This window comes from Panthera uncia (genome assembly GCF_023721935.1).
Source record: "Panthera uncia isolate 11264 chromosome B2 unlocalized genomic scaffold, Puncia_PCG_1.0 HiC_scaffold_25, whole genome shotgun sequence".
In the NCBI taxonomy this organism is placed as follows: domain Eukaryota; kingdom Metazoa; phylum Chordata; class Mammalia; order Carnivora; family Felidae; genus Panthera; species Panthera uncia.
Genome location: NW_026057581.1, coordinates 14,514,029 through 14,539,934, shown reverse-complemented (window position 1 = coordinate 14,539,934; position 25,906 = coordinate 14,514,029). Strand labels below are relative to the sequence as shown.

The following is a 25,906-nucleotide window of genomic DNA, read 5'->3' as shown; positions in this document are numbered from 1 at the left end:
AGTAAGTACTAAATGAGCACCTATTATGTTGGCCGTGGTCTCCTAAGAACTGGGGGTGTAGCAGTGACCAAGGCCAGACAGACGCCCAGCCCACAGGGAACGGACATGTTCTCTGGAAAGATTCCAAAGGAGGGGCCATACTTCAGTGCTTCTCCCCCTTCCCTGGCCCCATCATGCCTGTCTGTCTCCACTGGCTCCATTTCCCATCTGGGGCACCAGTTGGGAAACCCAAGTCCTTCCCGATCATTTTCTCTTCCCCTCTGTTCGGAAGGGCAATTCCCTCCCCCTGGGCCTGAGATGCCAAAGACCAAAGTTTCTGCTTTTCTTTTTCCCCCCCGAAATGCAGATAGAGCATCAGAGATGCCAACTTTAAAAAAAACAAGGCCCTCGGGGCACCTGGGTGGCTCGGTCAGATCAACTTCAGCTCAGGTCACCAGGTCACGATCTCGCAGTCCGTGAGTTCAAGCCCCACATTGGGCTCTGTGCTGATGGCTCAGAGCTTGGAGCCTGCTTCGGATTTTGTCTCTCTCTCACTCTCTCACTCTCTCACTCTCTCACTCTCACTCTCACTCCCTGTCCCTCTCCCTCTCCCTGTCCCTCTCCCTCTTCCTCTCCCTCTCCCTCTCCCCCGTGTCAAAAATAAACATTAAAAATTAAAAAAAAAAATCAGAGCCATCCAAACAATAAGCAGTTGCAAATGGTAATGAGAGCCTTGACCTTGCCGTTCTGATGCCAGCAGCTGGCTCACTAGCTCCATGCGGCAGAACAAATCCCTGTCCCCATCGAGAGCCAGAGCAGCCCAACCTACCGGGGTTTCGTCACTTCTCTGGGGAGACAGCCTCCCCTGCTCTGCATACATTTAAAGCGTCTGGACACTTCATTCTCTAGCGTCCCCTTATTCCGAGGCAAATCCCACGTTGCCATGAGCTTCGGGCTTGTTTTTCACAGTCTTTTCACGCAGAAAGAAGAGCCTTTGTTCATTTGGTTGTTTCTTGTGGTCACCAGCATAGAGTCTCTCGCACTGATAATACACAAAATCCATTCTTTTTTTTTTTTTTTTTCAACGTTTTTTATTTATTTTTGGGACAGAGAGAGACAGAGCATGAACAGGGGAGGGGCAGAGAGAGAGGGAGACACAGAATCGGAAACAGGCTCCAGGCTCCGAGCCATCAGCCCAGAGCCTGACGCGGGGCTCGAACTCACGGACCGCGAGATCGTGACCTGGCTGAAGTCGGACGCTTAACCGACTGTGCCACCCAGGCGCCCCCAAAATCCATTCTTAAATAGAAGGCTTAGATAGGGGGCTGGCATGTGGCCATTGATGGCGTGTGGCATTTAAACAGGAACTCCGTGACTTTTCAGTTTGCGGCCAATGCAGATCGTTTCGCTGTGGACCGTGGTAAAGAAGAAATCATCTGAGGAGTGCAAACAATTTTGCAGGTCAGAGCTGTCTTGTAAACCAGGGCCATACATGTAACAGCAAAGCGATTTAAACAGGTCACTTGCGCACACATTTTAAACTTCTACTTTTGGATAGTTCACTTTATATAAAAGTTTAACTCCCAAGAATGTTTCTCTTACCGTCTAGCATATAAATGGCCGTGTCTGAATACCTAGTCAGGAACGACTTTTTAAAGTTAATGTGTTTATTTTTTTTTTAATATGACATTTATTGTCAAATTGGTTTCCATACAGCACCCCGTGCTCATCCCAAGTGTTAATGGGAGTTTAAATCAAATATAGTTAAATTGTACCATCGAATCAGAGGTAAGATACAGCGCATTCAGAAAGCACCTCGGTCGTCTTCTTTGTTTTGAGAGACAGCAAATGTGTGAGTAGAGGAGGGACACAGAGAGAGAGAGAGAGGGAGAAAGAGAGAATCCCAAGCAGCCTCTGCACTGGATGGAGCCTGACGCGGGGCTCGATCTCACGAACTGTGAGCTGAAACCAAGAGTCGGAGGCTTAACTGACTGAGCCACTCAGGCGCCCCACACCTCTGTCCTTATTCTGGAGTCGTCAGCAGCTTGGGATCACTCATAAAACTGACCGCTTCATTCATACAGTAATTGTGCTCTGCCGTCTGGCTTTCTAGTAACCACTCTTTCTGCACAAGGTAGATCTCGAAAGGAGCCAAGCAGGTGGCTGCCTTACATGGACCATGCCGGACTGCCCTGGGTCCTTTCCTAAGATGCTGGTCGTGAGAATTCTGAAGCTGGAGCTTTATCGTCCCTTTGGTTTATGAACTTGGCTCTGTGCAAAGACAGATCTGTCAAGGATAGAGAATAGTTTATGCTGATCAACGTACTTGTGTTGCACAGCACGTGAGAGCCATCCGTTGGGAACTTCCTGAATTCTGATACCAAACTCACCCTCCTACGTACAGCACACCCCGTCCTGCTCTGTCACGGTAAAGAGCCATCCCTCCCGCATGTGAGAAGTAAGGCCTTCCTTCTCTGTCCCCGGACCCCAACCCCTCCTGCCTCCTCGGGGCTCCTACACTACCAGCTGAACCCTCTCCCTCCCTCCATAGGCAGCTTCTCACCAGCACCACCTCATCTGGAGTCTTTCCAGGAAACGGTGTGAGCCTCACCGGCGCCCCCTGCACCTGCACCCTCTCTTGTCCAGCCAGGCTTGGGGAAGAGTCGCCCATACTCGTCCGTTTTCTCACCCCCCGTTCTCAACCCGCTGCAGCCTGGCCTCTGTCCCCTGTGCTCCCTAAAAGAGCGCCAGGCGAGCTTGCTAACGGCCTGCACCCTGTGCTTTTCTAGCCTCACCAGCCTTTCCAGCCTCACCTCCCTCTGTTGGCCGCGCGCGTCATCCCCCCCCTCGCTCCCGGGATGGGACATCCTCCGTCTTCTCCCGCCCTCACGCACTGCCCTTCTCTGACCCCTGGCGGGTTCATCTGGCTCGGTCTGCACCGTAAATGGTGGGATTCTGTGAGGTTCCGGCCCACGGCCTCTCGCCTTCTCAGGCCATGCCGCGTCATGCTCCTGGCTTCGAATATTCTCCGTAGTGCAGACCAGCCACGGGTCTCTGTCGGTGGCCCAGACCTCTCCTCCCCACTGAGCTCAGTGCACGCCGCTGCCTACTTGACCTTGCCACTTGGGTGGTACAGAAGCATTCTGACTCAGCAGATCCAAACTCAAACTCGTGGCTGCCTTCCACCCTTCCTGTCCTCCTCCACAAAGCCCCGCCTCCCTTCCAGTGTTCCCATCTCAGCAAACGGCATTACCGTCCACCCAGTTGTGTTACGTCACGAAACCTAAGATAGATGGACAGACGGATCTCCCCCCCCCACACACCTGCTTCTCCCCACCCTGTCCATCTAGGCTCCGTCTCCGTGGATTGTCAACTTGGCTTCCTAAGCGCGAGCGCCTCAGCCACCACAGCCCAGCCTGGGTGACCGTCCTCCCCCAGCAGGTGGCCACTAGCCTCCCAGGGCCTCTTTCCCAACTGCCTTTTGCTCCCCCCCGCCGCCCCACCCCCAGCCCCTTCTCCATAGGACAGCCAAGGAGATGTGTTGTAAAGCTGAAATGTGACCCACTTTATCTAAAACGTAAACCCTTCGCGGCTTCCTGTTGGCTCCTTGAGAAAAGATCAGAACCCTGAACACAGCTTCCCTGGGCCACACGGCCTCGCCCGCCTTCCTTCTTCCCCTTGCTCTCCACCCCGGCAAACTGGCTTCCTCTGTTCTTCAGATTAGGGCGCGATGTCACTTCCCCCCCGGGACCCCTCTCCCGACCCAATCGGGTCAGATGCCAGAGGCCCTGCCCCGGTGCCTCCTGTTGGAAGCTCTCACCACAGTCACATTCCATACTTACTCCCGTGACTATTTGATTAATGACTGTTTCCCCCAGAGGCAAGGCCTTGATCTGTCTTTACTCATCCAGTGCCTAACACAGAACCTAGCACAGAACTGGCCCTCAATAAATAATGAATAAATGAATTTACATTTGGATGGGGCTGAGAATATGGCAGCTGCTTCTAAGAACCATTCCTGCACATAATAGGCATTAAGTCAGCCTTAGCCTCTTAAATTGCTATTTATTCTTTGCAGGGAAAAGAATGGAGTGGAGTCCAATACCTTGTCCACAGCAAGTCGGTTCAGAGCCGAGCCACGGCTAGAACCCAGATCCTTGACCTCCTGAGCTGTTCTATGCCTTATCCTCACAAAGCCACAGGATCATTTTCCTCCCCAATCTCATTTTTTTTATAGCTTATTTATTTTTGAGAGAGTGAGAGCGTGTGCAGGGGAGGGGCCGAGAGTGAGGGGAAGAGAATCCCGAGCAGGCTGTGCTCAGTGTCAGCCTGGAACCCATTGTGGGGCGGCTCGATCCCATGAACCGTGAGATCACGACCTGAGCCACAGTCAAGAGTCGGACGCTCAACGGACTGAGCCACGCAGGCCTCCACCCCCGCCCCCCAGTCTCATTTTCAAAGCCAAGATAGCTAATTATATAGCACATGTCCTTCGGGAGGGCTTAGCTGCATTTTATGGCTAGGATTAGCCTCGATGTTCTCAGACCCTTTCAAGGAAATGAAACATATATACAGGGCCTCATTCGAGAGCATGTATCTTTGACTAAAGGCTGCCTCGTTAACAGAATTTGCTCTGGTTGCAGTTCACTCATTGTTTCGTCCCCTCCAAATGTGACCCATAGGAAACACAAGAACGAAAAAGCCAGCACAGAACCAGGCGATGGGTCTAGCAACAGAAATCGATGGGCTTCTCAGCATAAGCCAATGGCGGAACTTTCTGCAGGCGCTTCTGGGCATGAGCTTCTAAAACGTTGGCCTGACTCCTGGGATGCAACCTCCACCTTGAATCTGGGGCTTGTTCGAAACATACTGACCCCAAAGCCCTAGCTTCATTCAGAGCCTGGGTTCTAGCAAGTGGTCCCATAAAGGTGGCTGCACACCCCTTACCGATGAGCCAAGGATTCTGGGGGAGGAGAAAGGGAAAGGTAAGGCAGAGCTTCCAAGAAGCTCATGCCAAGTGGGGTCTGCATTCCAGACCGATGACATAGTTTCCTCCGGAGGTCTGAGAATGCTATTTTAGGAAAGGCTTCGAGACTACGGAGTCCAAATTTAGAGCCTCCGATATTGCAGATTTCCATATATACAGCTGGTCCTTATCAGTGGGAATAAATAGCGCCTTAATGGGGCATTTCGAAAAGAAAATGACTAATGAACGGGAAGACGTTCTTATAAACTTAAAAATGCTTTGGAATACAATTTCCAGCAGTTTCCAGGGTGCTGTAGATTTTACAGACAGCTGACCAGAAATCCTTTCTCTGGTATCAAAGCCCATTCCCTACCTATAGCATATACGGTGATGACATTGGGGCTTCACAGGATCCATTGCTTGGCCCAGGGCAATGAGGAGAATTACAGGTGACCTCAAGCATTGCATTTGAGATATTTGCACTCGCTAACTCCACGGACTTTATATTTTCACGCTGGGTGTCTCTGGAGATCCCGTGGTTGTAAACACCTTGCCAACTAGAGACACTTGGTCGCCGATATTTGGAGAAGCAGCAGGAGAGCGCCCCTTTCCACCCCTTAGGTCACAGTGCAGGACTCCGAGGAGCCTCGGACTCCTTCTACAGTTTTCTCATCTCACACACACCTCATCCCATGGGTGAAGCAGGAGGCTGAACTTTGCCGGGTGGTTGGTTAACCAACTTCCAAAAGCTTCAAAACAAAAACGCACAAACATCTCTGTGGATGGTGAGGCCCGCTGTTTGTGTGACTCATTCCTGGAATCTTTTACGCCCGTGCCAGCTTGTAGTTCTCCCATGTGGCACCCTTCCCACTTTCTGGCGCCTTCTATCACCTCGTGGGGCCACCATGGTCTGTCCCCGCCCTCCATTGCCGCATCGTGGCAGAGTTCATGCCCTTGCTGTGATGGTTCCCTTGTTATGGCTCAGTTCCGTGCCGGCGACAGGAGAGTCATTTCTGTTCCTGCTCGCTTGTCATTCCATGTCTAAGGCGGCCCTGGTGGTGACGGGTGGGGACAAGAAGACCGTCTATTGTTCTTTGCAGACAAGACATGCTCTCTTGCATCACCCCGGGGCCATGACCCTCTTTATGGTCTAACTGGATCTGCACAAACATGGCAAGAAGCAAGCTCTAGCCTGGGGGGTTGGGGAAGAAAGGCAGAGGCCACAGGAGAGAAAGGGACCTCTGTGAAGAGAAGAGTCCACTTGCCTAGAGGCCCCAGAGGAGCAGGGCGGGGCAGGGGCCGATGACGGGAGGAAGGAGGAGGGTCAGCCTGGCATGACGTGACGCACGGTGCCTTTCCTGGGGTTGAAATTGAGGAACTGAGGATGAGGTAGTAGTAAGAGCCGGTCTTTCAGAGCACAGGATGGAACGGGACCTCCGGCCGCTCACTCTGTCTCATGCATCTACGAGGGCTGAAGAGATTAATGACCCAAGGAGGATATGATATGGTCCAAAAACTTTTCCTGGATTTTTTCCGTAGGCGGCTGAGCCAGAGGCCGACCGCGGAGGAATTGGAGCAGAGGAACATTCTAAAACGTAAGTGACTGAGCCCGTGGCGGTCGCTGATGTCTTGCGGTGGCTTCGGTTATTCGTTCATCCGTGGGCCGCCAGCTTTGTCCCTCGTGCCCGCGTGGGAATGACTGCGAACCGCTCTGCCGGTTGATGCTTGACCCTCCTCGCGTGTTACAACACCCAAGGCAGCGTCCCCACAGAGAAGGCAGATTCGGGTTCACTAGGCCCACCCAAAGCTCACGGGCTGCAAGGGCCACCTTCCCTTTCGTGGGCTGTAAAGTCAGAGAAGCTGCGAGATGAGGGCAAGCAAAGCCACTCAATGATTCCGAGCAGGGTTAGGGTCACCTTCCAACCTAAATGGGCTGAGAACCCACACATTTCTATACTGATGGCTAAAAGGAGGCAGACAGCCGCTGGAAGGCGGGGGCTCGAAACCATGACCTTCCGTTGCAGCTGGCTCCCCGCCCCCCCCCCCCGCCCCGCTTTGAACATGAAATGCAAAGTCTAGGCAGGCATTTCTCAGGGAGAAGGCTTCCTGTCCCCTCTCGGGATTTCTACAGCTGGCCCACGGCCTGCCTGCCGAATGCTCTCACCCAAGAGAAACTCGCCCGTCACCCTGGCTGTGGCCAGAGACCATGAACGAGCCCCTTGTTCGGTTCAGGACACAGGGATTCTTGAGTAGAGCGAGGGAATCCACTTGGCGTCCCACCAGCGTAAAACGAAAACACACAAACATCTCAGGGACTGCATTTGGCGGGAGATCTTAAACAATTAAAAAACAAACCCCCTCTGCCCACATCTGCCCCATCTTTATTACTGCTGCCACCAGCACCTAAGATAGGCAACAAATACTGTTTTTAGTTTCACTCATGACCCTTTCTCCCCACGCACACATCCGCTTCTACTTTCTAGAAAGGAGAAATAATGTGCTATTGCACAGTTTCCTGGGAATGTCATGGCATGTGCACGCGCGTGTATGCATGCACGTGCACACACACACACACACACACACACACACACACACACACACACGCCAGCCACGTGAAGCCTGTTTGAGCAGCTGGATATTTCCACTTAGACCAAACTCAAATGTGCTTGATCTTTTCTACCCACCACCCCCCCCCCCCCCCCCCACCCCCACCCCCCACTGTGGCCTTGAGACTCGCTGGGTTTTGAAGGGTTTGCTGCCGGGAGCTGTTGAGTTGCTGTGGGGGCAGGCGTGTGGCCCGCAGCCCCTGCAGAGGACCTGTCCCTGCCATATCTGCCTCTGTGGACATCCTGCCCGCCCTGCTCCCGGCCTTGCTGCCTCCCCAGCTCTCAGCAGGTGTTCTTTTCAAGGTTGGCATTCCTCATTGCTGCCCGCACCTCACATACCCGCTAGGTCTCTAGGAATTCGTGTATATGTAGTTTTCTAACCAAGAATGCCCTTCACGGTTTTGAAGCTAAATATGCCATAAAATGAAAGAGAACTTTTTCAGATGATTTCCAGGGTTGGGGGGGGGGGGTCGTTTGGCCTGTGTGCTGTCTCTCCCTTTCTGTCCCAATCGGACACCTGATCCATTGTAACCTTTCCGTTGTTGGAGACAAAGAAAAGCAGGTGTCCATTTATTCCTAAAGTGGGAAGGCAGGTAAGGGTGTGTCCTTCCCCCTCTGTTGCTTCACCCACACACATACACACACATAACACGGATCTGTGTTTTCTGGAGGAACCAATCTCAGTGCCATTTACTTGCTGTTCAGTGGCCTCCAACCTGCCCCCAAACAAAGAAGCTACCGCTTGGGGCGGCTGAGTGGCTCAGTCGGTTAAGCATCCGACTTCGGCTCAGGTCATGATCTCCCAGTTTGTGAGTTCGAGCCCCGCGTCGGGCTCTGTGCTGACTGCTCGGAGCCTGGAGCCTGCTTCAGATTCTGTGTCTTCCTCTCTTTCTGTCCCTCGCCTGCTCATGCTCTGTCTCTCTCTGTCTCAAAAATAAATAAAACATTAAAATTTTTTTTAAATAAAAAATTAAAAAAAAAAAAAAGAAGCTACCACTCTCTGGGGGATTATTCAGGTCTCAGAAAATAATTCTCTCAGCAAGGGCAGGGGGTTTAGAAAGAGGAGGTCTAAAATCCCCAGCTCACCTCTGGCTTCCAGAAGGCACCAGCTCCTACTTGCTTGCCCAGATCCCTGGGAGACTGCGGGCAGGGCCTCACATTGGCTTTTTGTTGCCATCTAGAAAGACCTTCAGATCTTAGAGACCGTTACTTTTGTCTGGTAAGCCTGAGAGGCTTAGATCCAGGGACCAGAGCAGAAAACATTGTTCGCATGTTCCCCTTTGGTTCTAGCCGCCCCTCTCCTCCTCATCCTGTTCAAACAGCCAAATGAAAGAACTGCCTGACCGCATTCAAACAGGTTGATCATTTCAGTTTTCAAAACTTCTCAGAAATGAACTTCTCCTTCGTGTGAACTTTTATTTTTTTCCTCTGTATTCTGGAACTTGGTTTTCCTAAATGTGTTTTTCTTTTTCTTTCTTTCTTTTTCTTTCTTTCTTTTTCTTTCTTTCTTTCTTTCTTTCTTTCTTTCTTTCTCTCTTTCTCTCTTTCTCTCTTTCTCTCTCTCTCTCTCTCTCTCTCTCTTTCTCTTTCTTTCTTTCTCTTTCTTTCTCTTTATTTTTCTTTCTTTCTTTCTTTCTTTCTTTCTTTCTTTCTTTCTTTCTTTCAAGTTTGTTCTGATGGTTACTCAAGAGATGTTTTCGTGGTGTAAGAAAACACCCTCAAACAAATTCTTCTAAACCTTGCTTTCTGGGTTCTGAGTCATTTGAGGAACCCGATCTCTGAGGGTGCTGTGGAGACACAGGTCGCGGCTCTGCGGTAGAGCTTGGAGGGCCCGCAGCTACCTTCCAGCCCCACCCTGCCCGCCCCCTGGAGGCAGCACCTGCTTTGTCCCGCAGCCAATGAGACACTGTGCACATTTGAGCACATAATGAGCGCACTCTGATGGTGGCAGCAGGTGATGACATCACGGGCCTTTCTTAGCCTCTCTGTCCAGTGGCCTAATGGGTTTGTCTTGGTACCCTCAGCCTGAGAATTCACGGCCCTCGGTTTGTAAATGGCTTTGAACTAGAGGTATAGATTCCATAGGTGGTGGCTCGTGGCCCTGCCCCTCAGGGGGACCTAAGAAACACACACAGGAGAGGAAGGCTCCCTGCTCTGTCGCAGAATGCCGCCCTCTGTGGCCCGTAGGGGGCTTGTAGGATGAGGAGAGGGTCCGGATTGGAGTTTGAGGCCAGTAACCAGTAATGAGGAGGAGGGGCTGGCCCCAAGCAAAGCATGACGGGGAAGAGGCTGCTTATTCTAGTGAGAAAAAAAAAAAAAAGAGCTGGACTGTTTGTCTAACTAGCTGCGTGGCGTGGGAGTAGCCACTTAACTCCCCTGGGCTTTCGCATCCTTATTTCCAGAATAGGAGTGTTAGACTTGGTGGTCTCTTGGGCCCCTCGTGGCCATACTTTCCTGTGAGCCTGTACATTTTAACCAAGTTCCCTTGAGCTGCCTCCTGGGTACTCACTCTCCAGACCAGACCTCCCCTTCTGTACTCCAGCCACCTGCAAATGCAGCTTGCCAGGGGTCTCCCTTCTTCTTGCTTTCTGCCTTCCCGTTTCTCTCTGATAGATGAGTTCGTACTAAGATGTTGATGGCTGACTGGTTTCATGGGTTTTTATCCAAGAGAAATTTGCCTATTAAAAAAAATTTTTTTAATGTTTATTTTTGAGAGAGAGAGACAGAGTGCGAGCAGGGGAGGGGCGGAGAGAGAGAGAGGGAGACACAGAATCCGAGGCAGGCTCCAGACTCTGAGCGGTCAGCACAGAGCCCGATGCGGGGCTCGAACCCATAAACCGCGAGATCATGACCTGAGCTGAAGTCAGACACTTAACTGACTGAGCCACCCAGGTGCCTCTCGAAACTTGCATTTTTAAAGGAGTTCTGGGAGGGAGATGGGATATCTTTAAATCCAAAGGAAAGGGCTCTCATGTGGGGGGCCAGGGCCCTGTGGGGCAAGCTTCCGTGGAGACCGATGGTGGCCTTTGCCCACCGCAGGATGTGAGCATTTCTGTGCCCCCATACAAGATCCTCAGACGCACCCCACCCCCCCCCAGGCAGCCACAGCAGGCAAGCTGTGCCCCTGGGGGTGTCGCTCAAGGGCCTGAGCTCTGCTCTGAACTGCCATTGTCCCTTCCAGCCGGAAGTGTGAGTTGCCTCTGATTGTGGTGGCCGCTGTCAGGACCCGCAAGGAGGAACAGGGTGGGACCCCGCTTCCGTGCACAGGGGCTTCCCTCTTTTACCGACCTGGCCGGTCATGAGCCAACTGAATGGCAAGTGTGCCCTGAGTTCAGTTACTGAAACATAATTTAGCAGCAGTGATTTGATGCGAAGACCAAGCTGAAGGAGATTGCCTTCACGGATGCCGTTCTAAATTCAGTGGGTGAGAATCAGAGACCTTCTTTGGACACGGTTTGATTTCTGTGACCTTCAAGCTAGGCGATATTGGGCTTAGACCCTCGCCTCCATTCCAAGGCCCGGAAGGAAAGTGCCGTACCCAAGGTCACTCGCTTTGCTTAAAATAAGCCCGCATTCTCTGCCCTCCACACCTCTGCTCCCTTCCCCAGACCCTCTAACCTATGGCTCTTTAAACATCTGGTGAGTAAGTCACCCCGCATATCAAGCCAAGAACGTTTAGACTCCGAAGTCTGCTCTCCTAAGACACTCCTTAAAAGTCTAAATGCAGGCAATTGTGTCCCACACTCTGGCCTCACACCTGCTCTGTGGACTTCTTGGAAGATTCAAAGAATTAATGGAATCAGGGCTTGCGAAAGGTGAGCGTTTTGAAATCCCTCTCCACGTGCCCAGTGCTGCGTTCGGCCTCAGCCGTGCCTGGTTTCATTTCTGCAGCAAGTGGCAGGCACCCCCACAGGCTGGTCTTCTGTTCTGTCCCCACGGAGCACCAGACATGAGGCCACATCACAATGAGCCCCCGTCAGTCACTGTGAGGCCCAAGGCAGAGTTGAGCCGGCCTGAGTCTTGTCCAAAGAAGGGAGCCTCGCCTCCCTCCAGAGGCCCATGTCCCTGCTAACAGCACCCTCATCCTGTTAGGACCTATCTCCCTGCCTTAGAGCCATACTTCTCAGCCCGGCATTTCTGCCTGGAGACTTCAAAACCCGTGACACACACGGAAAACACAGTAAGGTCAGCCAGCTCACCATCAATTTGAAACAAGGCAGGCAGTTTAGAAAGCGTCCCATAGGCAGGAGGGTGGCCGCGGTGGGGTTGGGGGGGACAGGAGCTCGCTCTCCCCTTGTTCAAGTCGTGAGGGGCTTGGCCTGGAGCCTGCAGAGGTTCAGAGGGTACACCTGCGTGTGACACTGTTTCCCAAAACCAAAGCATGGTCAATGTTTCTTGCAGCTCGGAATGAACAGGAGGAACAAGAGGAGAAAAGAGAAATCAAGAGGAGGTTAACTCGAAAGGTGAGCGGGTTCTCCAGGCGGGAGATGGGACAGGACAGCGTGGGCCGCCCTTGGCTCCCGTGCCGCCTGTGGGCCCCGGTGGCCTTGCAGCTGCCTGGCCCGGAGGAAGTTCTGTCAGTGGCCCCGCGCCTTGGCTGTGAGAGCGAGTGGCTCTCTAGATTCTCCGGGACTCCCCCCGGGGACGGTGGTCAGCTCAGTTTCATGGCCTTCAGTGCTTTGGGCTGGTGACATTCCACTGCTTGATTCTGTGACACCCATGCCTCCCTCCCCCCCAGGCAGCTTGATGTCAGGTGCATTATGTTTTCAGTTACCGCGAACATTTTGTTGTTGAGAAATTCACCGTAATGCCACCAAGCATGGGAACGTCATGATCAAAATCGGTAGTTCAAATGTAACGCAGTTATTTGCTGTGACCCGGGGAGAGTAAGTTTTCCTTGCCTGCCCTGATACTGTTCCTTACCTACAAACTGAGAACTACTTGGTTTGATTATGCCAGATCCAGCTTGAATTACTGAATTTAGGAAAATGCCCAAAGTGCTGATAAATTTACTGCAGGTGTTTGAAAAGCACTTAAAGTCACAAAGCTGGAATTCTTATGTATTTAAACCCCCAGAATAGGTGATGCGGCAGCGTGACACAGACCCGAGCGGATCTAATTCCATATGAGTGGCCTCTCTAGTAACAGACTCTTAATTGAGGCTATTCCTGGATGGTGTTGACAAGTTTAATTAATTGATAACACACAGGAAACGGAACTATGTTCTGTTTTTAATCAGCCTCCTACAGTGACCTTCTTGAGAGAAAGATACTCAAATCTTCGAGACAGTTAAGAGACCCATTAAAATTAATTTTCAAAGGTTTATGAATGGACTTTTCTCCCTAGAAATATTATGTAAAGGAAGAAATGCAGAGATCCTAAAACATCATGCCAATTATTAAGGTGATGATTTGTGCGTCTCTGACTTTGTCTCCCTTGGAGCATCCCAAATACCCAGTGACAAGCCAAATGCTATCCCAATTATAAGGAAAATAAACAAGAGCCTGAAAGGCCAGATGACAGGCTGGCGTCCCCCTGGTTGGGAACTCGAACAAGAGCTAAGTGACCTCACTTTGTCCAGGTGCCCTCACCCAAGTCAAGGTCTGATTCTTCAAATCCCTAAGACCACGCCATCTTTGGAGGCAGGGCGTCCTTTCTCCCGAGCCTGAGTAGTGAGGAGGACAGGGGAAGATACGCCACCTTGTTTTAAGTGTGTCCTTGAAATGACTTAGACTATCCAGAGGAGGCTGGTGATAACTCCTCCTTTCTGATACAGAAAGGTCTAGACATTTCAGGGGAAAAAAAATCACATTTTTATAAAATTCATTGGGGTTGATTGCTGCGTCCAAGTCTCCTAAACTTGAGGGTTTCTTGCTAAAAGCTAGAAATAGGAAAATACTTAAGCCTATATTTAGTTTGTGTCTTTTTAAAAACAGCATACAAAAAGTCAGCTAATTGCATAATTTGGCAAGGGAGGAGGGTTCCCTCCCCCGCCATCTCCCAAAGGATGGGTACAGCTAGGGACAGGTGCCCCCAAATAGCCCCTCATTTTTGCAGGTCTCCAAGGCAAGAGAACTTCCTTCTCTTCTTCCCGGTCCCCTCTCCTTCCTTCTCCCAGGAAAGCTGCCTTATAATTTCAGCATTTGCCCTTCCCTGGGACTGGCTTGGGGAATGAAAAATGCCTGTAAGGGAAGGGAGAACCGCTTTGAAGGGGAAGACCGGAAGGCACTTTCACCTCTGTTTTTGACGACAGAGATGTGAGCCTGCCAGCAGGTAGGGAATTCTGTAGTGCCTCCTGGCCCTGGGCAGATCTTTCTCCTCTGGGGCCTTGAGCACAGCAAGACCAGATGCCAGTGACGATGGCTGTCGTTTGGTTACCCGCAGCCCTAAGGTTTCCTCAATTCAGTTCTATTTCGTTCTAACGCAGTAGGGAGAAAAATGAGAGCCAGGAGCTGATACAGGACACTGATAGCAACAGACCAGTCGTTTTCTTCAGCCAAATTGAGACTAACCTAAAAATTATGTGCCCTGTCTTTTAATAAATGCCAACCTCCCCCTTTGGAAAAAAAAAAAAAACATGCTGGCTAGCTAAATGGATAGATGGATGGGAGGAAGAAAGGAAGGGAGGGAGGGGAGGGAAAGGGGAAATGCACTTGGGTCAAGTTGTATTAGTGGTGGATCTGGGGCCTCAAGTAATTTACTTTTCAGTATATGGTTGCAAGTGATATTTCTGCCATAGATTGAAACATAATGCTTCCGACCTCTGCCCCCCCCCCCCCCCCCTTCTTCTAGCCCGCCATCCCCAGAAAACGGACTTTGGCCACAAAGATCATTTCCTCGCCATCTGAGGAGGGACCCTAGGTTCATGTACCCCAAAGGCAAGCCAAAGGCACATCTGAGCACTAAGTAGCCAGGGGCACGAGCCCATGCTCGCAGGGGAGAGTCCCAGGGGGCATTGGTTAGGTGGCCTACACAGCACCCGAGATCCCCCCCCCCCGGGGGAAGAAACCGGTCCCCTCCTCATTCCCTCCCTCCTAGCACTTGGGAGCAGCGCCTTATCGATTTGGAGAGATCGTGTCTAAAGTCTCCGATGGGACTCAGGCATGAAAAATAGCCCCTGACCTTTGGATCTAACATTTAGTTTTCTGTTCGCTCCAGACTGCCACCAAGTCTGTTGGTAAAGTACCCAGAGCATGATTTCTGGAAATATAAACTAGAACTTCCGTGCTTAACCTTCCTCTTGTCACAGTACACTTAGAAATTAGCACCGTCTGCCCAGCATTTCGCGGTAAATCTTGCTAGTCCTAAGAGGCACAAGAGATGTTGAGCAGAGTCCTTGTGTAGCTGGGGAAACAGGAAATGTTTGCATGTATTTTAACGAGTGTGCAAAAGCTGCCTGAACTCACATTGCAGAGGGCACGTGTTTGAGTCCGGATGGACTGTTCACAGTACCCCACGAAGCCTGGGACAGCTGTGGGTTTCCTGCGACAGGCCAGCACTGACACCAGAAGGTCCTGTCCCAGGAACGCCAGGGCTGCCTCAGCACAGATCTGAACCACTCTGACAGGAGCCGGCTAGGCCTCTGATCCCCCACATCCCCCCTCCCACCATTGGCCAAGAGGGAGCCTCAGGCTGCTTTGGTCCCGCCTGCAGCCTGGCCGTACCCGGCTCCATTCTGTTTGATCCCAGCCGGGCAATCATCTAACTCCTTTTCCGCGTGCTCTTCCACGGTCCACCAGCTGGCAGCGGGCTGGAGCACGCTGGCACCACCAACGGTGTGTGGCAGCCGCGGGAAATCGAGTCAGGACAGCCAGGGTGGTTGGGATTCACTTGTGCGTCTGTGCGTGTTGTATAGGCCTTTGTGGTGGGGTTGTATCTGACTGCACTTTCTGTTGGTAGAAGTGAATACAGCGTAGGGCTTGGAGGAAAAAGTGCTTTAAAATAACGTCGGTTAAACGTGCGTTCACAGCATCCTGAAGACACGGCGACGGTGTTGCTCCAGGAGAAATAAACCCAGTGACGGGAAGCGATGATAGAAACGTCAGCCTTGTGCCGCCCAAGTACAAAGGGACGGTGCTCGTGACTGGGACCGCGAGGCGGCTAAATAAATACACGTTCTCGTCCTAGTTGTTGCACCCCTCGCCGCAGACCCGTCCTGAAAGCCTGTCCCGTGCCTTCCTGGCCTAAACCCAGCCTCGCCCTGCATTTGCGGACAGACTGTGAGGAGCAGGGTCCCCTCTGGCCTCATACATCATGGCTGCGGACCCCTGAATTTGCATATTGTTTGCACATCCGCCCTTTGGGGGGGTCTAAAACACACGCATTTAAAACGATTTCCAGCCCCATCCTGCAGAGCACACTCAATCTGACACACGGGCGTGGGCTTACAAATCCAAAATGAGACCGAAGCCTGGTGTGAGGTTCCCGTCCCCGAGTGGGAGGCTCGGCACGGGTGTGGGAAAATCCACAGCGGACGCCCGCACCCACGCGGGCAGACAGGCCGCTTACAAGGAGATGCTGCAGTGTTATTAAGACTCAGCCTACCTGTCTATCCGGAAAAGCCTGAAGGTAGCTCAGGGGATAATAAAGCTCTCTCTCTTTGAGTTCTGGAAAAGTCCCAGGTCCAGGAGTCAGAAGCCCTAGGTCCCCACCCCGGGCCCTGCCCCTCACTTGCTGAGGGACGTGTTGGTTGCCTCTCAGGACCTCGTTTTCCCACCGACCCAGCAGTCTACACTCCTCTGGCTGACCGGGTCCGTCTCTCTCCCTCCCTGCAGCTCAGCCAAAGACCCACAGTGGAAGAACTTCGAGAAAGAAAGATCCTCATCCGTTTCAGTGACTACGTGGAGGTGGCTGACGCTCAGGACTATGACCGCAGGGCCGACAAACCATGGACCCGCCTCACCGCTGCCGACAAAGTAAGCCGAGGGGCGAGGAGTGGGGTAGGGGGTCCCCGTGCCTCGGTCTCCCCCCGCGTTGGCGTTCCCACTTGCTGCCGGGACCCCGGGCTGAGACCAGCAGCGAGGCTGTGGTTGCAGTGGCCGTCATGGGGTGCCAAGCGCCCCCTGGGCCTGCTTAGGGTGCTGCTTCTCCCAGGGCTCCAGATAACCTGCGGGGAGGTCACCAAATTGATTCTCCACTGCCGGAGAGAAGGCACGCGACAGTCACATAATGTCATGCTGAGTGACAGCAGGAGGAGAGGCCGTGTGGGCGGCTGTGCCCACAGAAACAGAACATCTGTATGGGCACAGAACAGTTCATGAGTGCGAGGCTCCAGGCTTCTTGCAGCCCTTCGTGGAGAGGACGCTGTCCTTGGCACCCAGTAGGATTCGCAAAACTAAAGAGAGACCGGCTCACTGTGTCTGCGGTTATTATACCCTAACGGTAGAAACGGGCCACAAATCACAGAGACGGCAAAACGTGCCTTGCTACGCTAAACCGTCATCCGTTTGGAAAACAAGAAGAATCTGAGGCTGAGTTTTGTAAGAAATGCAGTGAAGCAAAAGGGAATTCTCACCTGTCCCCTGGACCATAAATCGAAATGAACCTCTGCTGCGTAATCCTTTGGGTCCCTAGTCCAGTCACCGTCAGGAACTGGAGAGCTAAGGACCTTTTAAAACAAAATCTAAAATAATGACCACGTCTGGTGTGCAGGTGACATTGGGGAGACTCTGGCACACACCGGGGGCCTTCTCTTGAGTCCTGCCTTTGCCCCATGAATTTATGTGGGCTGTAGGGTGAGGCCGTCTACAGCGTAGACTCTGGCCTGATCGAACGCAGGGAGTTTGAACACAGGGAAGCCACGGCACGCTGGTGGGAACATTGGGGCCAGAAGCAGGCTTTCCAGAAATGCCTCCCACACGGTGGGTCCACCCACAGGTCCCGATGAGTGGAAGCCTCTGCCCTCCTCTTAAACGTAACACTCATTGCTTCCCCGGACAGGCATCTGTGGTAGTGACCCCAGGAACCGGCACCACCATCCACCAGACCCAGAGGCCCAGCCCCCAGGCTGTTGTGTCATGTAAACGGGAACAGAGGAAGGAGCCCTGGCGCCTTCTGCCTTTTGTTCACAGCCTGACTGCAGCGCCCTTGCTGACCGAGGATGAGGGAGGGTATCAGAAAAGCGGGGGGAAAGTACAGCGCGTCTCCCCATGCACGTGCTGAAGTTGTGCGTCGCATTCAGGGAACCTAGTTCCTCAAGAGCTGCGGCCCAAGAACAGGAAGTGGCGCCCACAGAGGGGGGGTGTGCCCGCCTTCTCTGGGGGGAGCCACTCTGATCCTGCCTGCGGGCCTTTCCGGCCTGACTCTCAGTGCCTTGACAGTCCCATCGAAGGAAATACAGCAAAACCTCGGATTGTGAGGAAGAAAAGCACACGTTTCTAATAAATGTTAACTTGATAAATGAGCGACATCTTGGAATGTGAGTAGAGCGTGACGCCGAACGTCACATGATCACAGCTGAGCCAGCGGTTCTTGAAATTCGCTTTGCTACACAAGTGCTTTGGATTGCAGGCATGTTTCCGGAGTGAACTATTCTCACAAACCAAGGTTTTACTGCACTCCCATTAGAAGGAGCTCTGGGAGGGAGTGCCTGGGTGGCTCAGTCGGTTAAGCGTCCGACTTCAGCTCAGGTCATGATCCCACGGTTTGTAGTTCGAGCCCCGCGTCGGCCTCTGTGCTGACTGCTCAGAGCCTGGAGCCTGCTTCGGATTCTGGGTCTCCCTCTCTTTCTCTCTGCCCCCCCCCCCCCCTCAAAAATAAATGAACATTAGAAGTAGCTCTGGAAAAGAGCGCATGTTTAGAATTTCAGTGCCTGGGGAGGAAGTGAGGTTTTCTGCAGTGTCAGAACCTTCTGTTCCACCTCCTCGTCTGTCCTTGCAGCCTGCCTGCCTGCCCTCCCTCAGCCGCAGCACGTCTACGGGTGCTGCTGGAAGGGGGCAGCTACTCAAACGAGGCCATACCCTTGATAATGGCATAGACCACCTCCGAATCAACAGAGCTGTGAAAGAGCGAGGTCTTTGTAAATCAAACGGAAAGGAGGCAGCTGGCAATCACCCATTCCCTTAATTTGACTGAGGAATTTGACCCACCCCTTCTAGAAGGACCCATCCTGAGGCAGCACAGTGCTTGTGCTGAGCTTAGATTGTTTGCCTACGGAAGATGGGGGGTTGACGTTTAAATGTGCACTCGGGGCACCAGGTGGCTCGGTCGGTTGAGCGTCTTTGTCTCAGGTCACGGTCTCACGGTTCGCGGGTTGGAGCCCCGCATCAGACTTGATGCTATTGCTGCAGAGCCAGCTTCGGATCCTCTGTCCCCCTCTCTCTGTTCCCCTCCCCTGCTCGCACTGTCTCAAAAAATAAAACATTGAAAAAACACCACAACTTTAAAAGTGCACTCAGGACCCCAGGAGTGTGGGGCAGATCTGCATGGCCTCTTGCTGCCCCAGAGGCGCTCCTCGGAGAGCGGAAGAAAAAGACACTTTGGGCAGTAGGCCAGATATCATTTGCGATTTACATTTAGGGGGCGGGGGGATTCTCTGTCGGTTCCAGGTGATTTTCTTTCCCCTCCCAGTGAAGGAATTCATTTTCCGTACTTACACTGGGTCGTTCGGCTTTGTCGAACAAAACAGGTAATAAGCGAACTCCCTTCTGCATCTGTCTCTTCTGTCTCTTCTGCATATTCACGGAGCTCTCTTCTTTCCAGGCTGCCATTCGAAAGGAGCTCAATGAATTTAAAAGCACTGAAATGGAAGTTCATGAATTGAGTAGACATTTAACAAGGTTAGTAAATTGAGGGGTTCTTTTCCCTTTTTTTTTCCTTCAAATGGTCATACCTGCTTCCCGACTAACTGCCATCTGCTGCCGGATTACAGGTGGGTGTGGTGGGGAGGGGTGGGGGATAAGAGAAGGTCCGCTGTGGTTTCCGAATCGAGGGGAAGGAGCACCGCGACCTTCCGAAGGCCTAGTTTTTCACTTAAAGATCTGTTAAGTGCCAGACCGCCCATAACCTCAGAGTGGGTTTTTATGGAAACCTAAGCTGAGAAGAAAAGCCCGTTGACATTTATATCCAGTCAGCCCGAGCCAAGCCTGGGCAAAATACCAAATCCACATGGGACTTCCAGAGTGGGTTTGCTCCTGTGATTCCGTGTGCCCATATCCTCCTTTGGGGAAACTTAGGCACAGAGAGATTTAAGGGGCTGATATAAGGTCACATGGCTAGCTAGTGGCAGAGCCATTGACTTAATTCTTAGGACTCCTGTGGCGGACACTTAGAGAAACAGGACGTGCCGACTGGTGCCTGGGCTCAGAGACGCAAGTTGGGTGCTCCACCTTGCTGCTGAGTCCAGGCTGAGCGCGTGGGCCGAGGGCCACCGGGCCCGTCCGGTTTGGGCCCCCAGGAGCTCCAGATGAAACTACTCCCAAACATAAGGTGAATTCCGTGGGGGCTCGAGTACTTGAGGAGTTCTGTCAGGGATGTGCCTTTGGCCGGAGGTTTAACCAGATTTAACCTGCCACTCGTCAGCCACGGGGAGTCTGAGGATGGGAAGCTCGGGCTGTGGCATCCGGCACCTCTAGCAGCCCCTTGGTCTTGACTCAATTATTTGTTTTCTAGGTTTCACCGACCTTAACAGTCAAATTCTTCCTGAGTGCTATGCTGTCTTCGAAACATAAATTTATAAGAACCATAAGTGCTGGTATTTATTCACTTCCCCATTATGATGTAAATCTTCTGAACTGCCTTTTTTTAAAAAGAAGAAGAAGAAAAAGGAAACCCGATCAGGATTCTCTTTGCGAAAGCCCAGTGGTCACCACTCCGCGGTCAGAGCTGCTGGTACCGCCGCGGACTCCGAGGGCACCGGCAGGCCAGAGTGGAGACTTCCCGGCGCTCGGAGCGGTCCTGGTCCTCTCCCTCCAGGCCTGGCAGGTGCCGTGTTCATTGAGGCTCCAGCGAACCTCTTCCCCTCAAGTGTCTGTCACCTGGGTCCAAAGAAAGCTGAGGCGGTGGGTTCGGCCTGGAATGGACTGTGCACATGGTCTGGTCGGCTTTCTAGACTTGGCCAAACACACTGGCTCCGGGTGTGGCGTCCGACCTGGGGGCCTCTTAGGAGGAGGAGGCTGAGAGGGAGCACTGTTCTCAGTCACCCCTGTCCTTTCTCTCCCCTCAGCCGTCATCCATACCGTGAACAAAAGGGAAGATGCTTTTCTGGGGGAGTCTGTGGTCGACTGTCTGTCTCGAGAGTGTGTGGGCTGCAGGTATGGAAGGCCGGCACTGAGCACCTATCCTGTCCCCTCAGACTGAGCGGAGCTGCCTCCCGGGAAGCTCTGGTGTGCACAGGGGAAGTCGTCATCTGCTCAGTTCGAATTAATTGACCCATCTGTGTTAAAAAAGCCAAATGTCACGGGTGGTCTTGTGCACCCGGCCACTGCTGTGGGACGCCCGTGGCATTGGTGCATCTGAGTGTAAGCCTGGTGAGGACGGAGAGGCTGGGGAGAGAAACTGCTTGGCTGACGTTCGTTTTCTCCACGCACCCCAGGGCCAGTGACTGTATGGGTTGGAAGGTAACAGCTTCTGAGTGTAGGACCAATGCATGCAAGCCAGAAACCATTCCTGAAAGGCCGGCTCGCCGGTCTCTGACGGACTGGGACTCCAGAACCACCCGATGGCCTTCTAGTCTCCTTTCTTTGCACTGAAGAGTTTCTGTGGAGGGCCTTCAGGGTTCGGCATATGCCGGAATGGCGCAAACACCAGCCACACCTGCCCGTGCTGTACCTTCCTGCTCCTACCCATCTGGAGAGCATCCTTCCTCTCCCTCGTGGTGCCGGTAAAGCTGATGGGAGGTGTATCTCTAGCTGTCCCATTCGCTTGGGACCACAGGAAGGCAGTGCCCTCCTGACGGGGACACCCCGGGTAAGATGTGCAGTGAGTGGAAGGACAGCCCCCAAACCCTAACCACTCTCTTCACGGGGCCCGTCGCGGCTGCTTCTGTTTTCCTGCCTGACAGACCCTGTAGGGCCCTCTGTCACCAAGCCCTGCCTGGACCTCCGTCGTGGTCTCACAGTTACCGTGATTTTTCTCGGTAATGGCTTGCTCTCCTCCACACATGCCCGAGATTTAGAAAGATCCCAGACTGGCCTTCACAGAAAGGAGTTGACCAGTTCCCACCCCAAAACGTGTGGGAAGCAAGTCACTCTTGGGATGCACACCCATCGGCGAGGCCGTTGAATTTTCGGCAGGCATTAACAGCCCCTGTGGCTGCCGTTAACCCAGGAGCTGTGCAGAGTCCGGGGGGAGCTCAGGGCAGTTCTTCAGGCAGTGCCCAGTAGCCGTCGCGAAGTTGTCCCCGTACCACCGGGAGTGAGCACGCCACTGCCTGGCCCAAGGAGGGGCCGTCACTAGATCCTTTTCTCTTTGAATGTGGAATCTGATAGTTCAGGGAAAACGTGGTCGGGATTTTAGCGTGGCTGTAAACACAGTCTTCCCGAAAGGCTTACTGACGTTTGAATGTGCAAATGGTGTGACGAAAGATGTAGGGCTCTTTCGTTTAACTTCTCTACAGCGGGCACGTGTTCCAGGCGGAGGTGCCTGCCTTGCCCGGGTTGGAGTCTGAGCTTCCTGTAACTCACAGCTGTCTTCATGCGGCTCACGGGGCTCTGACATGATGGCCAGGCCTTCCGCGGGCCCAGGAGCGAGTCCTACGGAAACTCATTCCATCGCCTGGACTCCTCCCTCGAAGGCCAATGGCTTCTTTGCTGGCTTTGGTTTTTGGGCCTCTGATGCCCTGGGAACGTGACGCCCAAGTCCGTTTCCTGCAGCCAGCCAGCAGCCCAGGTTTCCTGCCCAAAGTGCCCTGTTCTTGCAGTCCGCTTGGAGCTGGGGAGAAATTGAACACAATTTCAGCCTCCATCCCCGAAGAGCACCCTTTGGGAGAAGTCAGTCGCAGGAATTAGGGGTGCACCTGCTGTGCTACAGAAATCCCACCCGCCATCAAGGTGGGCGATTATTTCAAGTCCAGCTCAGGGGGCTCTGCCACCTCCGTGGACCACAGGTTGGCCCTCTGCCGCCGCCTCCCTTTCATGAAATCCTGAGGTCTTTCTAGAAATCTATCCCAATTTCTTTTTTTTTTGCCATATCGTTAGGACAACTGGAAGAGGTGTTACTTTCTAAGATGGCAAATTGACAATTACAAAAAAAAAAAAAGAGAGAGAGATGGGCTAGATGGTTTAAAATGCATCCCCTTTTCTGAAAAAGCTGCGATTCTCAAAGGTCTTGTGCGTGTCAGTTCCCAGTTGAGCCTTCTGTCCTCTGGGTCAGTGTGAGGAAGAATGTGAAGTTTCTCAAGAGGTTTCCCTCTTGAAAGCAGACATTGCCCCATGCTCCGCACCACCTCCTGTGGCAGAAGGGACTCCTGTTGGCCTCCTTGCTGTGTTTCAAAATTGCTGATCGATTCCTCTCCAAAGGCCCTCAAAGCCCTGTAAAACTTTTAAAACGTTAGCCTTTATGTCCAATTAGAGAAACCAAACAACGTGATGGTAAGTGTGATTAAAAAAAAAAAAAAAAAAAAAAAAAAAAAAAAACCTCTGGGTTTATTTTTCTCCCGCTATGGACGTGTATTTATATTTGCCGAATGAATATTGTGGTGTGTGCTTCGATGAATGGGATTTCAGACTCTCCCCGTGCACAGCCAGTGGGTGGAGGTCACCTCCGATGACTTTTTCTTCCCATCTGTCTGTCAGTCCCCAAACCAGTTGCTTTTTCCAGTGGCTTCCCGGGTGTCTGTACATAGTTTGTCTTCGTATAGGAGCGCTCTCCTGTGTTCTAATTTAACAGATGATGGCTGTGTGAGGAAGACGATGTAAATACAATACAAATTAAACTGGATCTCTATGGCCTAGGTTTTGTACATACAGAAACTGCATGGTATTTAAATTATTGTTTGTCTCTGATGATGTATGCAGTTTCTTTAAAAACAAACCAAAAAAAAAAAAAAAAGTCTAAAAAAAAAAAAAATCCTTTCCTTGGCTCCCGTGTGTCTTGTCAACCACCGAAAAGAGTTGGGCTGCGGCTGGGATGAAGGGCAGGTCAGCTCAGCAGCAAAGCGTCAGAGTTATGGAGGCAGACAACCTCCTCATGTATCAGGTGTTACTGGGTGCGGGGAGGACGGCTGCACGTAAATTAGCTTTCTAGGACTTTCTAAGACATACTGCCCAGCTGCCCTTTAATAAACTGCAGTCCCTCAGAGTCCTCCCCATAAGAGCAGCTATGAGACAGCTTTGGGTACCAGCAGTGCCGTGGGGTGTCACTGCCCCAAAGCAAAAGCCACCAACTACTTGGCTTTAGAGTACTTTCTTGGTCTCTGGGCGAAGTCTGAGTATTTGTCCTGTAAAGCTAAGAGCTTTATCGCCTTTCTGGTCCTGACTTGTCTTTTTGAAGTGCTGGAGGGAAGGCAAGACAAGCTTCGGTGCTTGCTGGCTGCATTTTTCTAGGTGGGTGAAGTGACCGGACAACCGATGTTTGGCCCGGCCCTGGAAGAAGGCGACCCTGGGGACAGGGAGCTTACCCTAGTGCGGCTCCCCTGTGCCGCTCCTGGGAGTCCTGGTGAAGGTCTTACCACGCAGGTGCCAACTCAGGAAGTCTGGGTGGGCCTGAGAGTCTGCATTTCTAGCTAGCTCCCAGGACATGCTAATGCTGCTGGTCCAGAAATCATGCTTCTGAGTAGCAAGGGCTTGGACGACAGGAGCCACTTTTGCTTCACCTGGGAATCTCCAGCTCTGAAGACCAGAGTGAGCACACACACCGCTTACTTCTTTGCTGAGCAGCGACCACAAAGCCCGCACTGGCCCTCAGCACTCTGCAGCATTGCCTCAGAGGGCACACAGGCTCTCACCTGTGCAGGCGGAGGGACTCTTAGAGCAGGAGTGGCTATGGCAGAGGGGGCGAGGGGTTACAGAAAGGTTTTCACGTTTCGTGCCGAGAGCTTCGGCCCCATTCTGCCCCTGCGCACCCGCAGAGCTCTCTGACTCGTAATAAATCTAACCACAGGACAGAACTGCAGGTACCGAAAGGCGTGGAAGACCTATAAAGAGAAGCTTTGGTGGCGCCCCCAATAGGCTTCGCCCTGCAAGACGGAAGGAAATGGGCCATCATCCTGAGGGAGCCCTTTCTGAAGTGAACAGAGGCTATGGCTCTACATCCCCAATAGGTAGAGGCGGCCGGGTGTGTCCCATCCTGAGATGTTTAGTCATCCTAGGACAGAATAGTGGTGGCTATGCCACAACACCTAACCAAGCAGTTTGTCTGAGTCATTTTATTTCTCTGGGCCTCAATTTTCTCACCTGGAAAATGGGAACACAATCAGATGTCCTATGATGTCCTTTAGGACATCAGCTTTCTATGACTTGGGTTCGTCTGAATTTTAAAACACTACGTCCCAAAGAAAGAGTAAGCTTTAGGTAAGTCCTGGCAGGGCAGTCTCTTAGAGAACAATCTGGATTCCTCTCCTTCAGACCACCTGCAAGGCTGACGTGCATGCCTGCCACCCCTCCTTGCCTTAGGTTGGCCTCCTGGAGGGCTCGTTGCTGGTGGGACCTCCCTGCCCTTTCCCAGTGTGCCTTCGTGGGAGCTCATCCTGAAGCTGCTATCGACCAGACTACCTTCTGCTGTCCTGCCTTCCCCTTCCTCTGGGCAAAAAAAAAAAAAAAGCATCCTGGAGGGGCTTGTGGGCCCTGAGCAGTGATGCTTCAGACACAGTCTGTTATCTTCTACACACCCCAACTTTGGGATGCATCAGTGATATGCTTGCCTACACCTGATTATTAACAGAAAGGACAAGTTGGACACCAGAAACACTCCCTAGCTGGCTCTCCACAGGTGCTAAGCACTCGCCTGGCCTCAGATGAACCACAGATCTACAGATACAGCTCAAATCTACCCTGAGCCCCTGGCCTTGGGTTTCTGGATGTCACAAAGCAGCCATGGAGCATATGTGTTAGGAGCATGCAGTGCTGCTACCCTGGGACCACCTGGCTTGCCAGGTCACACCCTGTGTGGAGCCCTCCAGGCCCCCAGGCTGCACCTGCCTTGGCTAGGGTACTCCCCATGCAAAGCAGCCTGGGACCGTTCAGCCAGCACCCCGCTTCAGCTTCAGCTGCTCCGCCAGGGCACCCTCTACCTGGGGTGGCCCAGTACCCCCGGCCTGCGCCTGCCTCAGCTCCAGAGGCTCCATCAGGGTGCCCTCTGCATAGAACACCATGGGACACCCCAGCTCAGCCCACTTCAGCTCAGGCCATTCCACCAGGGCAGCCCCAAGCACAGCCTGTCCTGGGACCCCCCGCCCATGCCAACTACAGCTGCAGCCGGT

General features: G+C 52.6%; 1 protein-coding gene and 1 long non-coding RNA gene across 2 annotated transcripts in view; one reads left to right on the top strand and one right to left on the bottom strand.

The window, feature by feature from the left end:
- PHACTR1 (phosphatase and actin regulator 1) overlaps window positions 1–23,123 on the top strand; it is a 272,533-nt gene extending 249,410 nt beyond the window's left edge. The window contains exons 9-13 of the mRNA XM_049655030.1: window positions 6,485–6,540; window positions 11,953–12,014; window positions 16,326–16,466; window positions 19,252–19,328; window positions 20,161–23,123. Of these exons, the coding sequence (XP_049510987.1) occupies window positions 6,485–6,540; window positions 11,953–12,014; window positions 16,326–16,466; window positions 19,252–19,328; window positions 20,161–20,176 (352 nt within the window). The 3' untranslated portion in view covers window positions 20,177–23,123. The remainder of the gene's footprint in view (window positions 1–6,484; window positions 6,541–11,952; window positions 12,015–16,325; window positions 16,467–19,251; window positions 19,329–20,160) is intronic.
- LOC125939556 (uncharacterized) lies at window positions 1,272–11,935 on the bottom strand. Its single transcript, XR_007463092.1, has 3 exons — window positions 11,309–11,935; window positions 8,638–10,229; window positions 1,272–1,415 (listed from the first exon to the last, which is right to left on the bottom strand). It is a non-coding gene; the product is annotated as an uncharacterized LOC125939556 (long non-coding RNA).
- Window positions 23,124–25,906: the final 2,783 nt, after the last annotated feature.